The sequence below is a fragment of the Rhinolophus sinicus genome, linkage group LG01 (genome assembly GCF_036562045.2).
Source record: "Rhinolophus sinicus isolate RSC01 linkage group LG01, ASM3656204v1, whole genome shotgun sequence".
Taxonomy (NCBI): Eukaryota; Metazoa; Chordata; class Mammalia; order Chiroptera; family Rhinolophidae; genus Rhinolophus; species Rhinolophus sinicus.
In genome coordinates, this window is record NC_133751.1 from 131,344,799 (window position 1) to 131,360,630 (window position 15,832).

The window sequence follows — 15,832 nt, forward strand, 5'->3', positions numbered from 1 at the left end:
GTGGAAAGTTCTCAAAAGTCAAATATATTTCATTATTAATCTAGATTTGTCTAAGATATACCCATCTTTATCAGCTCTGGCCACATACTATACTATTAAATTACATCTAGATAAAAATTACATAACAAAGCATTTAGATGGGTTGGGTTTATATTCCAAAAAATGTATAAAACGATGCTTTTGATTTTCCTTAATTCCTTTAATAAAATAGATAGTCTTGTAAATTAATAAGTTAATAACAGAATCAACTAACTTTCTTGTTATAGAGATGAGAATAAAGTTTACATGTGAAAAAAGGTTCATATCTAGTTTTAAAATATCACATTGTTTTTGTCTTAAATAAAGAACAATAAAACTTAAAAAAAATCAATTCCAAGAAAGTCATTCTTATCTGAACTGGATTCAGATATGATGAATATTTGGAAACAAGTCAGTTTAAGTACAGAAAATTTAAAATAAAATGCCATAGTTGTTCTAATAAAGCAGTACTGGAATCACAATTTGAAGAGCTTATAAAAGATAAAGACACAGGCTCACTAAGTTTTAGGAATGCATGATAATGACCCTAATCATGTAGTCATTTTCTTAACAACCCCTATGATACCAAAAGTACTGTTACATTTTAGGAATTTCTAAATTTCACTTTTTTGAACTCTGAAATTTTCCAAGATCCTCCCACTAGTTCCCTTACATTTAACACTCAACAATGATCTAAATATATATACATACATATAAATATATATATATATATATATACACACACACATATATATATATATATATATATATATATACCTATTATGAGAAATAACTATATCACCAGTGCAATATTTAACAGAGAAGACTTTGAGAGAGCAATGAATTAAAATTATTTCATTTTCAGAAATAGAGAGAAAGATTATATACATTCTGTTAAAAGAAAGCCAGGCATACCAGCAAGTATGCAGTACTATATTCTTGATTTAATAGGTGATAAGAGAGGTCCAAAAAAACTAAAGATATTTATCATCATATCAAATTTGTTTCAAAAATTGTTAACAATATTTTTCAAGCTAAGTTGCCTACTTAGAATATTAGATTGTAAATTACATTATTTTTCCATATATATACACACATATATGCACATATATACACATATTTATTATACACATTATGCACATTTATTTATGAATGTTAGTAAAATAAATGCATCAAGAAAATGCAAAATAGTCCTTAAGTTTTCAACCATTTTATTAGGTTGGTGCGAAAGTATTTGTGTTTTTTGCAATTATTTTTAACCTTTTAAACGGTGATTACTTTTGCACCACCCTAATATTTAGAGATCTTTTATTGGCCAAAGACAAATAATTTGTTGAATGAATCAAATAATGACTCGTCCAGGGCCAGTCATTAATCTCTCAGTTATTGCCACAATTTGGGGAGAGCTAAAGGTAACAATGTAAATAAGTTTCTAGATATTAAATAATATGGTACTTAAAACAAACTCATGCAATCCTACTACATAGCCTCCTATTGGAGGGACACCTGGGAAGTGTCCTTATCTGACAAAGCCTTCATTAACCCAACATATGTTCATAAGGCACCTTTCTGGTCAAGTACATTGCCAACTACTAGGCATGGAACCTGGAACAAAACAGATCGCATTCCTGCTGTCATGGAGGATGCAACTCAACCACCTCACAACTGATCGACTCAGAAGACAGATCGTGCTTCCTGTGTTTAATACAGTGCTTAATGAAAATCAAGTGTGTCTTTTGTTAAAAGAGGCCTTAAAACCATGCTACACGTATGTGTGTTACAAATTGTAGGCATTCATCTCTTCATTCAACACATAATTATTCTGAAGCACTCTAATTACAGGTAAGGTAAATAAATATTATTGATACCTTTTACAGATAAGAAAATCGATGCTCTAAAGTTTATGCAGGTTCCTCAATTTTAACTCGAGCCTACATACATGGAAGGCTTATGCTCTTTCTACCACCCCATATTTCCTCTACGTACTATATTATACCCAACAGGCACTGTACTATGCACAACAGATTATACCTTCTTTCTTCTGAAACACTTTCTTCAGCTATGATGACACTGAATTCTGTTGCTGGGCTCCTATTGCTCATATACATTTGTAGTCTTCACTTTTGATCTTTACTCTTACTCTTCTACATATAAGCATCTCACAAAATTGTACCCTAAGAAGGTTTGTTAATAAAATCCAACTTTAAAGAGAATAAGTTCGTTTCTGATATCTTACAGCTAATAAGTGTTCTCCTACAATTATAAACCTGATGTATCTAACTCAAAAGAACACCTTTATAAACACACTGGACCATGATGAATTAACTGCCAAACTTTCAAATGTCTACCCATCCTTCAAGTACTATTTGAAGAGACAGAGACACCTTTCACATTTTTTTTTTTGTACTAGAGATGATCTTTCTTGACTCTGAATTCCATAATATTATAAGGTATGTAACAATTCTCACATTTTGCCAAAACTACAATTACTTCTGTTCATGCATCAATTTTTTTGTTTTTTCTTCTTAAGTGAAAACCCCATGAAAAAACAGGCTGTGATGTGTCAGTCATTAAATTACCCAGACTGTTGAGCAGAATGGCTAGCACGTGGAAGATATTCAATACCTGCACCTTCAATTAGCCCGCTGTAGGAGACACTGCGGTACCAAGCCCAAATTTCCTTTACCAGGCAGGAGTACCCATCCCCCGGTTGCTGCTTTAGTAGCTAAGGACTCGCACTTACCCTCCTTCTCCATAGTTGTGCTCAACTGACTGCAGCACCTTTGCTTGGGAAGTTAGAGTCCAAACACCAACCAATGACTGATGGGGAATATAAAAATTTGATCCCCTTGTCTGTCATGGAATTGATGGTCCAAAGCACACCCCACTGTGGCTCAAGCCAAGACTAGACTTTACCTGAGGCACAGTTTTTCTAGGATCTTTCCCTTTCTCCATTTTTTACAGTTTTTTCCTGAACTATACTCTCTTCATAAATAACCTTTGCAAGAATCTCTGCCTCAGGCTCCCTTCAAAGCTCCCTCCTGTAGGCAATACTACATATAAACTGCTGCTGAGTCATTCCTTAAAATGAACATGTTACATGTACTATGCTTATGAAGATGTGAACATCAGAGAAATGTTTTTAATTGGGCACATTTTCTGTAAGTCTAAAATTAGTTTAAAATAAAAAGTTAAGAAAAAGAAGTTCAAAGTTGTTTAGAGAATAAAAATAGTGTTTGGACAGATCATGTCACTGTCCTTCTCAATACCCTCCAATGGCTCCTTTTAAAGCTAGACTAGAATCCAGTGCTTATCAGAGTGTTCCATGGCCTCGGTGACCTGCCCTTGCCACCTTGCCACCCTTATCTCTACCACTGTCCCGCTTTGCTCATACGCTTTCTAAGCATACTAACATTCTTGCTATTTTTGACACTTGCTTAACTCATTCCTAAATCAGAACTTGCTATTTTCTCTGCTTGGAAAGCTCTTTCCTCACATATTCACATGACTTGTTATCACTTTTTATTCAGTTAGCTTTTCAAATATCACCCATCCAGAAATGTATTCTCTGATAATCATAATAAAATGGTACCCCCGATAACTTCTCATCCTTTAGAATGTTTTTTCTACATAGCACTTATAACCATCTGACATGATAGAGGGAAAAAAAAAAAAAAAAAAAAAAAATATATATATATATATATATATATATATATATATATATATATATATATACTACAGGAAGGTAAGTTTCATGAGAGTTGGACATTTTTACAAGGGTCAGAACTTATTTCTTCAGCCCCTGGAGCAATTTTAGGCACCAGGTAGATGTTGAATTAGTATTTGTTAAATCACTCCATGGAGACACACACACATAAATGAAGTAAATCTCAGATAATGCTCATTCCCATAAAGAGTAAAAACAATCTAGTTGGGGAAAAAATCATAAGGCACATTAAAACTTAATAAGAACATAAGTGCCAAATATAAATTTTCAATTACAAAAGATATTACAAAGCATAATTGTTAAATAGTATGTGCTATAGAAAATGAATTCTATCCTGTTGCTGAGGATGTAGTAGGCTAGGGTAGGTGGCACAGAATTCCTGAGACTCCAGTAGTTTGAAGGAGGACGTGCTAAAGTTAGACCTTAAAAGATGGGTAAGTTACAGGAAGATATACAGAAGTTGGAAGGGCATTCTAGACATAAGGTTGGGAGAAAAATGGATTGGGAAAGGAACCGAGAAGCAGGAAAATAGTCTGAGCTCCTAAGCAGTCCTGGGGGTATGAAGAGTTTGGAGTGGTAGTTTAGATGACATGGCTGGGAGGGAGATCAAAGACAGACGAAAAAGAACTGAGAATGAAAAGTCAAAAGATCATCAAACTTGTAGTTCACAAAAAATTATTTATGTGTCCCAACTCTTTGTCCATCTAGTTTATCATCTTCTAATAATATTACTATCTATCCCAACATCATTAATATATATCTGTAAAAGTATCCTAATACATTGCTATAAACTCACATTTTCATGCATGTGAAATTCTACTTAATGGCCTTAAAATTTCAGCAATTTTCAAGTAATATTTCCATAATATCTCTGGCAGTGTGATAAAGACATGACTTTCAAGTTGGAAAAATACAACATGAAATGTTAATGAGTTTCATAAAGTTATGCTATAAATTATTTTATCTGCTTGTAAAAATTGTTATATTGCCAACAAAACTACAAAGACTTGTAGGACTAATATGCTTAGCATGACACTACACATTTTAGATTGTGTCAGAAAGACATCATACCTGTGGGTCTCTGTAAATTCTTTTGTACTAAAATCCTTCTCAAAGTACCATCCATGGCTGCTTCTTCTATGTGGGAGTGGTCCCCAACGACAGTCCAATACATCATCCTGAAGAGATAGGTCAAGTTGATTAGCCTGGTGATGGTGCTGCTACAACCCAACTCTGCTCCAAAACAGTGTCTCTTCAGACCATGTACATCAGAATCACCCCAGATCCTTGAAAAGGCAGATTTCTGGACCCAATTCTAAACTTTCCTGAATGGAAACTTTCAATATGGCACCCCAGAAACCAACATTTTAAACAGTCTTACCTATGCACTAAAATTTGAGAGGCATTGTTTAATAGGATGCATTATAGCTTATTATTTGATATCTGAAGTTCAATTTTGAAAATTTCATTAACATTTTAGAAGTAAAGTATTTCTAATAGTTGAAATTATCCTCTTGCTGGGACAGAACATTCATTTTATTATGGACACTGCACCCATATGCTTTATTTCCTTTTTTGATAGAAAAAATAACTGTTTTCTTAGATATATGATTCTCTATTTACTAGGTTGGTGCACAGTAATTGTGGCTTAGAAGGTTAAAAATAATTGCAAAAACCAGAATTACTTTTGCACCAACCTAATAGAAGATACCACACCGCATAATTCTAGTAAGTAAATAACATTTGCCTCTTTTTGACTCAGGATCCAAGGGTCTACTTTATGGGTGATTAGGAGTTTTTTTAAACATTTTTCTATTTCCTTTTCAGTTATTGCTTATAAATGAAAAAAGGTAAGAGAGTAAAGAGAAAAATAAAATCAAAATAAAGGAAATAGTTGTGTTCAATTGTTTAAATCTGTTTTTTTGCATAATATACCTTCATCCTTTATTATCAGAAATAGCTAAAAACACTAATACTCTACACTTAATATATTTAATATTATGTTTAAATGTTTACAGAAATTCAATATTAGATTCAACATAATGGTTATGTGTTCATCACATCAATTTTATTATTATGCAATATACACATAAAACACACACAAACACACACACAATGTATAATGTAGCAAACTGTCAGAAATTATATATATATATAATATAATATAATATATATCCCACTGTTTGGTATATTATACATACCCCACTGTTTATATATTATATCCCATTGTTTGGTTATATATATCCCCCCGTTTGGTGTAAAAATATCATGGACATAACTTTTGCACAGGAGAAGAAGAGGATTTTCAGAAGTCTTATAAATCGATTATGTGTTGACCACTCATTACAGAAATGAAACTGCAGAGCACAAATGTAACAATCTCTAAAAATGGATACTCATACCAAAAAATATAAACAACCAAGCCATTAACTTACCCTCTTTTAGGATTTACAGCAATAGCATAGGGTTCTCCAGCCATATTTGTTAAGAGTCTGGTGCAGTTGGGGCCATTCAGCTGCCCTACGTTGATAGAGTACCTTAGACTGGTCCAGTGAGTAGTATAGTAACTGAACCAGTGCATTCTAGAATGATCAGTCCAATAAATATTTCCTGCAACCCAGTCAACTGCAATATCCCTGGGCCTTTTAAATTCAGGACACTAAAAGAAAACAAAACAACAAACCACAGTGTTTTCAAAAGCAAATTGGTCGAGTTTCTTGTATCTATACATTGGTGTGTGGAATGATATTATTAACATTGTCAGGTGTTAATTGTTACACAGATTTGAAAAAAAAAAAGTGATATATTTTTGTAATATTTATAGATGTATAATTTCACAAATTTTAAGTATACACCTCAATGCAGTTTTTCTAATATCATTGACCCTGTTTAACCACCATTCTGATAGAATATTTCTAGAATTATGTAAGGTTCACCTGTGACCTCTCCCAGTCAGTTCTCCTCTAAGAGTAACCATAATTCTACTAATGCCATAGATTAAACCAATCCATTTAAACAGAAACACGTTCTTCTACTGCTGATTTATTTCATTCAACATCATGTCTGTGAAATTCATCTATAGTGTTGTGAATGACAGTTATTAATTCTTTTTATTAATGGATAGGATTTTACTTTATCAATAAACCACAATGTGTTTACCATTTTACTAATGATGTCCATTTACCTTGTTTACATTTTTAGGCCATTATAACTAAAGTCATGAGTATTCTTATACATGTCTTTTGGTGGACACAAACACTCATTTCTGAGTATTCAACAAGGAATAGAATTGGTGAGTCTTAGGTATACATATGTTCAGCTTGAATAGATATTGTTATAATTTTTTCAAAGACTTTGTATCAATACACACTCTTTTCAGCAATTTAAGGAAATTCCTGTTTCTCTGCATCCTTAACTCTATAAGCTGATTTCAAAATTGAAAAAAAAAAAAAAAAGGGATACATTAGTACAAACAGACACACTTAGAGAGATACCTCGTTTAAGCATATTTTTAGGAAAATTAGAATCTCTGTCATTTGTATTAAATCTGCTAGCTTGGATTTTCTGCTTCATGTTGTATTACTGAATTATTGTGATTGAAAGGTACGAGAGGTCATTGGGTATAGACAGCAAGGAAAATAAGGTATGCTATGTGTCCTTCAATTAACTTGATCACTTTCAGTTGGAACTAATGTAGTAATTAATTTAACATGGTCAGGTTTATTGTGCATTATCAGAAGTGAGAAAAAAAAATTCAGGGAAATTATATCAAGAATGGAAACAACCATTTGAAGTTGATTATAACTAGACATGTAGGCAATGTGTAAAAACATCATTAGGACCTCACAACCAGTGAAAATATGGGTTTTTGACACATGATAGTTTCTCATTTGGTTTACTAGTGAACACGTTTTATTAAGAAGTGGATTTAGATCAAAAGAGAAGAAACTGAACTTCTCTAAAAGAACATGATATGCCAAGCAACAGGAATTGCAAGTCACTATCTGCTGTATGATTACTGGGCTCTTACGAAAGGAAAATATGGCTTGAACTAAACCCAGAACCCAAGAAATTTCTAATGACTTTATTATTAGTCTTTTTACATATTGGTTTAAAAACTAAAATTACAAAATTTTACACTACCCCATTTCTGAACTCTAACAAAAAATATTATCCATCTACCCAGTAATATCTCTTAACTAACTGAAGTTAAATAAAAAGCACTCTGCGATACAATGTGCTCTAGAAATGCCATATAAATAATATTTATAGATGGATGAATATAAAGATGTATCTTAGCCAAACCACAAAATTATTTTCACATATTCCAGTATCATTTAAATTAAGTATATATTTTTTTCTAATTTGGAGGCACTTAAAAGTAAATATATCAACAAACTGCATGAGCATGCCAGTGTAAGTCACACATTTATAAACATGAGAGACAATGGGAAAAAAAATAACCATTATAAGCTGTTTAGAGTCTGTTGGAGCATATTTATCATTTTCTAACACCAACAGAGCAAACCTTTAGCATGCAAAAAAACAAAACAAAACAAAAAGACATCTGTTGTCTAGCATGAGCATAGAAAATTATCTATTTTCTCTTTATCAGATAATATACCCACTGTTTTCTACCATAACGGCATCCTTTCTAAAATAGGACATATATTTCATGCAAAGTTAAACTTTTTAAATTTAGGATTTTCATTTTGTTTTACTCATGATGAAAAAAAAAGAAAAAGAGAAAAAAAGAAAGAAAAGAAAAGAAAAGAAAAGAAAACAAAAGAAGAAAGAAAAGAAAAGGTTGGATATCTTCCAATTCTCTACCACTAACCCTGGACTGCTGACAGTTAAGAACCCAAATTCCTAATGTTCATAGAACATTCAGAAGTTTCATATAGTGACACTTTTTCAGGTAAGCAGGCTCACAAAGATTCTACTAATGGTAAATTATAGAAGAATAAATCAAATTTAAGTCACATTATTTGGGTAATAAATACTGCTTAGAGAAAGGGAAAAATGTTACTTTTCAAGGCTAAACGCAAGAGATACTAGTGAGTTACAGAGTCATTTAAATCTATACATTTATTCTGATTCCTTGATGAAGGAATTCCAAATGTCATTCCAGTATCAACTAAAGTAGTTATGGGGTAAAGGATGGTTGCCTAATAAATTCAACCTAAAGTCATGAATCATCAGTGACAAGATGATTCACACAGAGTAATGGCAGCAGGGTGAAGCTGTTATCAAGTGTTCATCCTCAGTGACTCATAACAACTGAATGCTCAATGATTTTCAACACTAAAGGAGCAGACCTGAACAGAAGAAAAACAACAACAAGACAACAATGGGATGGTCCTATTGTCAAGGAAAGTATGGCCAATTTAGGAAATCACCCTTTATAGTGAGGTCCATAGCCATGAAATAATCCTGCTTACTTGCTCACAGTTTGAACAGTATTGTGAATAGCATAAGCCATAAAAAGGGACTCATCTTAATATTGGCTGGAGTGTGGAAGGCAGGAACTCCTTTTGGGTCTTGATCTAATGACAGAAAATTTATAGAGAGGTTCAATACCAATCAGGTAAATACACAAAGTGAGAAAAACACTAGAAAAGTAAACTGAAATTCTGGGAGTGAATGGAGTCTGACATGGGAAAACAAAAGGGGAGGCTAAGTCATTTGTCTCCAAAGAGGCTGAAAACAAAACAAACACATTAAATTAAAAGGAAGAAGAAAATACAAAACTCTCATTTGCCCCTTCGGGTAGCTCATTAGACAGACATGCCAATGAACTAGAGGAGCTAATGTAATACAGAATGTATAAGAGACTGCAGAGGTATATGGTTACCCTGACAACAAAAGGCACTGCTCATACTGCTGCACAAAGTAAAAGACACATTTTGACTGCTTTCTTCACACACCTGCTTTCTTTTCTAATAAGCTCTCTAAATACACAGTAATAAGCTCTCTAAATACACAGCCGGAGTTCTGAGGCTTGAGGTATTTTTTGTAGAGATATATTAGTCAAATGAATGAAACACTTAAATCTTAGAGAAAAATTGGCAGCTTGATTGTAACAAAATTAGAGGTTACTACTTTAAACAATCCTTTACAGCTGTGGAATGTAAGGCATCCGCCATAATTCCAGCTTCAGTAAACTAAAGATAGAAGTTTCTGGAGACATTTGTTTTATTCAAGGTAATAGGAAAACCTATGAAAAAGGTGTTCAAGCATTTGAACCAGGGAAATATCTTCTTTTTAACAAAATTCCTACTGTTAGCAATATATTTTAAGAAAATATAGTTAACACAAGGAGAGATTGAGGTGTTGTTCACATATTTTATTAGTTTGTGATTTTTTTTTGTCTTTGTGAAAATCTTAAAAAATTCAGTACATTTTATTAAAGTTAATTATCTCCTAATGTAATGCTATTAAAACAATGATGTAAAGCCACTCTGCAAAACTCGTGTGTGTTTGTGTGTGTGGTGTATGTCAACTAAATGAAAAGCCATTTACATGTTTGATCTACAAAATATGAATCAGATTAAATTCTCATAAACCAGGAAATAGAGGTAAAATAATTACAAATTCTGAACATTACTAAATGTGATGGCTTAGTGATATTATAAAATATCTAGATATTTATTATTTCAATCAAGAAACTTATATAGCAATGGAGAAATAAAAAAAAAGAATCAAGTAAAAGTAATATTTAGAGCTAGAATGTGTAAGAGATCCAACAATCACTTCAAGGATAAAATCTTTAGCTTCTGTCTACAATTTATTTTGGAGAAGGGATTATTTCTATCTGAGTAATTTTAAAGCTATATTTATCTAGATTAGGACCATGTCAATGTGAAACAAATTCCTATTAGAGGAAAAAGAAACCAAATAAAAGTATGTCATTCTCAAACAATTTCCAAATAAAGACCAAATTTGTTTTTGGATAATAGATTCAATAATTTCTATGTGAATTTAACAGTTTTTAAGCCCATTCAATATCTTTAAACTTAAACTTGTTTTTTATGATTCACACTCTACTTCCATAAGAAGGTTTTGAAAGTTGTCAAAACCTTCATTCATACTATCAGGTAAACAAAAGATATCATAGAAGACTAGAAAGGCTACTACATTTGAAATTAGAAACTGGGTTTAAGACGCAGTCCTGGTTTCTCTACAAATTGTGTGTGCATAAAATAAAGGCTTTGGTTTAGATTATCTGTAAAAATCTTTACCTTCTAAATACTAAATTATGTAACAGTTTAAAATATTATCCATTCTATGTAAATCTGCATTTTAAATAGCCTTAAGCATGTAGCTGATGCCGATTATGAATTCCATGCTTCACCTGTAAGTGAAAAATGTGTTGGTATTTAAGGGAGTACTTTTGATATCATCCCCTTATGTGAATGACCTGGAATTAAGGAATCAAGATGACTTCTGACATTTACAGTTTAAACAAACATGACACTTGAGCCATGACCATATCTTCTTTTTAACAAAAGTCTTACAGTTAGCAATATAACTTTAAGAAAATACAGCTAACACAAGGATAGATTGAGATGTAATACAGAGTTACCTGAAAATAGAGATTATAAAATGGTCAGTTGAGGACAATTTAAAGCTAAAAAAACAAAACACAACAACACAAATACTTTAAAGTAGATTCTAACTTTAAAATTAAAAACATATCACTTAAAAAATTCAAACTTATGTTTGTTTGTTAAAAATTACAGATATATAAGATAGTGTATCGAAAGCAGGCCAATATTACAGAAGAGCAGAGTCCGCCAGCAGCCGCCCCTTGATTTAATGGGACATGGGTTCAGTTTGCCCTTCTCACCCGGGTGCCTAATCTACATCCAATCTGTTTCACTCATTTATTTTACCTATATAGCTGACTTGAAACTCATGCCTTAAAGCAGCAAAATAAGTTATCTTTAATGGAGAAATCATGTATCTACAAGAAAGGGGTCCAAGACATAATAAACACATAGGAAAAAAAAGAGTCAGAGAAGCAAATGTTGATAGTGTGTCTCTGGAATCATTAGGTGAGCATTTTGTGGATGAACAGGAATATTTGTTCTGTGTAGCAAGTATGTATATGTATATGTATATAAATATGTATATACAAATTGGGCTTTTATAGATCAACATCTCTCATCCATCAAATTGTGTGTGTATGTGTGTATGTGAGTGTGTGTGTGTGTGTGTGTGTGTGTGTGTATGTAAGGGTGAGTTTTATACGTTATTTTCTTGCCAGCTTCATTAAAATTTGTTTCATACCATCTTATTACTCCCTAGATAAACTGACAATACAATTTCCAAGTCTAAACAGCATCTGGAACATTAATGAGGTCACCTCATTGGATGTTTCCTGGGCATATACTTGACATTCTTCGGATAATAGATGATCTTTCTGTGACCCTGTCCCTTCAAACAGTAGCCGTTCAATCGAGCCTTTTGGAAGACCTGAAAATATCTTACGTAGGTTGAGATCTCTAATGTCTGAACAAGATCAAGACCAATCTCAATGAAAACAATAATAATGAAAGTGATGTCCTCTTAATAAAGCAGCTTTGGTTCATCAAGATAACTAAGGGAGGCAGAGAAGACAGCATGTATGAATACTCTAAAATGAAGATGCATTCTTGGAAATAAAATATGGTTTATTTGTGGCTAGAAAAATGGGTTTGTAACTATCTATGTGTATGTTCACAGATTTGTAAGAATATGGGAAGGGTGTGATGGACGATCAGGCTGATTGTCCTCACAGAACTGTAAACCAATGATTTTTCAATGGAAATCCATTAGAAGGATTTAAGTAGGGAGAGATGATGATCAGATTAATGTTTTAAGATTATGTTGGCTATGGTATGGGAATGGCTTAGTACTTAGGACCAAAAGTAGACACAAGAAAATCAGAGAAGGCTTGGTCAATGAACTCCAGAGGGAAAAATGGGGAAGTTTAATATACGTTTTTGTGAGATAAAAGTGATAAAATGGGATATAGCTTGACATAAAAGTATTTAAACGTGTGATTAATTGAATACTGAGGAACAGAATAATAATCTGTAAAAGATAACTTTCAAGATTGACATACTACTGTCATATATATACCAAATATTTGCAATTAATTATATCTTCTAATTTTTAAAAAATGCACCTACTTTATGACAAGTGGTGTTCTAAATGTTAGGATTCCAGGAGTGGCCAAAACACCAAAAATCCCTGCCATCTGGGAATTTATTCATATCAAGGGGAAGTAGATAATAGATAATAAACATAATAGATGAATAAATGATATGGCAGTTTAACAAAGTACTATGGAAATAACAAAAAGAGTAGGTCATTGCAGGATTCTAGGATGAGAAAAAAGCAAGAGATTGCAATTATCAGTAAGGTATGGATTCAGAGGATGACATTTGAGCAAAAATTCAGAATTCAGGAATTGAGTTATGTAGGATATCTGGCTGAAGAGCATTTTATGCCAAGAGAACATTCCTGAAAGACCTTACATTACAGGCAGTGATGGGTTTGAGAAATAGCAGTGCTTCTCCAAAGAAGAGTAAGAAAGCAAGGTGTGATGAAGTCAGAGAAATGACAGGAGCTCAGATCTTTTAAACCCCTGCAAAACATTATGAGAAATTTGTCTTTTGCAGTGAGCAACTCTTGGATATTTTTTATCAGTGATATGATGTGATCTTATTTATGTTTCAAAAGGAACATTCTGGCTACTGCGTTGTAAGAAGGGAAGCAAGGAGACTGGTTAGGAGGCTATTGCATTAATTGAGAAGAAGGACGATGGTGGTTCAAAACTAAGTACTTTCAGTCAAGCTGATGTAAGGAAGTCGACTCCTGGACAGAACCTTGAAGGTAGATGGAGTAGTATTGCCTGCTTTTGAAGTTATGAGAGCAGAAGGTCAATGATGACTCCAAGATTTTTCCTTTGAGCATTTGGAAAATGGAGTTGCCATTAAATGACTGGGAAAGGAGACTTTGTGGATCATATGTGAAGTTATTTTTAGGTGTGCTACTTTGGGGATTTTTTTTTTTTTTTTTTTTTTTTTTAAACATCCAAAAGGAAAAGCAAAGTAAGCAGTTGGGCAGAGCCTAATATCTACTAGGTGGTTGTTAGCATATGGATATATGTTAAACCAAATAAACTCTAAAGGAAGTGGAAAAGAAAACAGAAAGAAGATCGAGTTCTGAGCCTGGGGGCATTTCAATATTAAGTGAGGAGGAGAAAATAATCTAGCAAAAGAGACCAAGAAACTGAGAAGAAAAACAAGAGACCAATAAAGAATATACTGGTGTTTTATCTTAGGAGCATTTTGTATTTCACGGTAATTATTACATGAAATGATGAAACTGAAACATGTATTTAAGGTTGGACTGGAGACACTGATATTTTTATTATGTAGAGAAAGTGTTCTCAACACTAATGCTGCTGATGTTTTGATCAGGGTAATTCCTTGTTGTGAGGGACTAGCCATTGTAGGGTGTTAAGCAGCCTTCCTGGACTCTACTCACTTGATGCCAGCAGTGCTCCCCATTTATGACAATCAAAAATATCTCCAGGAATTACCAAATGTCCCCTGGGGTGGGAGATCATCCTCACTTGAGAACCATTGATGTAGAACCACTGAGTGCTCTGTGAAGTGGGCTTCTTCAATGACTCTCTGTCACCAAATTAATAGAACACTTAATTGTCCTCATTCCCAAACTCTTTCTTAAAATACAGTCTTTTCATCATTTCTGCGACTCTACATTTTCTCTGAATGCATTGGCCACAGCTTACTATCAATTTAATCAGGTTTAAGAGATTTGTTACAGTCTTTCTTTACTTTCCTTGTACTCTCTCCCAGATAAGCTAATCTAGTTTCATGGTTTTAGGTATCTCAACTATTCTTCTATTTCTTAATGCATATCTCTAATCCAGAGATCTAAGATCAAGCCTTGAATACACCACTGACTATGTGACACTCAGTTTGATCTCTTACAATCATCTCAGATATAACATGACTAAAACTGAACCCACAGTTTATAATCCTCAGGACCCATCAAGCTGTATAACTGAGAAATACAGGTATCAGTCTTGAGTCCTTCCTATCCTCATTTTTGACATTCATCCTATCTGCAAACAATTTAGTTAAACTTCTCTTCATTACCCTCCATTCCAGTGAGACTGTAATAGTGCAACCTACCACCTTTTCTAAGATGGACCACAATCCTCTGACGTGGTCTCCTCTTCTCGCTTTTTCTCCCACTAAATGCATCCTCTACCTACAGAGTAAATTAGTTGTTTTAGATATAAACAAGATGGTGTTACTTCCTTCTTATCTCTTAGGTCTTAGATCAAATATGCTCTCTGAAAATGGGTCTTTACTGATCTTTCTATCCAAAGAAGACTCACAACATCTGAGTGTTTCTTACTAGATCATTATTTATTTATTTCAATATACTTTCAAACTTGGATTTTTTTTAGTATTTATTTATGAGTTCACTAAACTTTGTCTTTGTTCCCTAGGAAAGTAAATTTTAGGAGACAAGACTCTGTCTTATCATTATTGTAGCCCAAGACTACAGCACCAAACTTAACAAATGGAACTTGTTAAATAAAGCTCTAGGTATGAATGAATAAAACTTATCTTGTTTTCCTTAAAATGCTATACAGTTGATCAATAATTTCTCCTGGATTATTAATTATATAATATATATTATATAGCCTTGTAAAATGTATGTTCAGTAAAATTTTAAATATTGATAACAACTGTTACAGAGCAATTTATCTTTAATCAGTATGTATTGTTGAGTGCCTGTCTTAAGCAATCAACAACAAACAAGACACAAACTGGTAATAATATAATGATCTAATAGTTTTAGATTACTTTCAAAGTAATTATAACAAACGATTATAGTTGTGGACTGGTTTGAAGGAACACAGATGGTTTTAAAAATATTCTTGCTAAGCAAGTATAGACAGTTTCAATTTAGAATTATCATTACAATAAATTCAAAATAACAAAGAAAAAAAAGGATTAAAAAAAGAAACTATCAATTTTTACCAGTACCCAAATG

The 15,832-nt window shown here is 32.9% G+C and overlaps 1 protein-coding gene across 5 annotated transcripts in view; it reads right to left on the reverse strand.

Annotated features, from left to right (window-relative positions):
- LRP1B (LDL receptor related protein 1B) overlaps window positions 1-15,832 on the reverse strand; it is a 1,798,389-nt gene that overhangs the window by 86,417 nt on the left and 1,696,140 nt on the right. For 4 of the 5 annotated variants that reach the window (XM_074335786.1, XM_074335783.1, XM_074335779.1 and 1 more), the window contains 2 exons: window positions 6,181-6,404; window positions 4,817-4,923 (listed from right to left, as the gene is read on the reverse strand). In XM_074335786.1, coding sequence (XP_074191887.1) covers window positions 4,817-4,923; window positions 6,181-6,404 — 331 coding nt within the window. Of the gene's footprint in view, window positions 1-4,816; window positions 4,924-6,180; window positions 6,405-15,832 lie in introns of those variants that run through there. The other variant, XR_012497488.1, reaches the window with a different exon arrangement.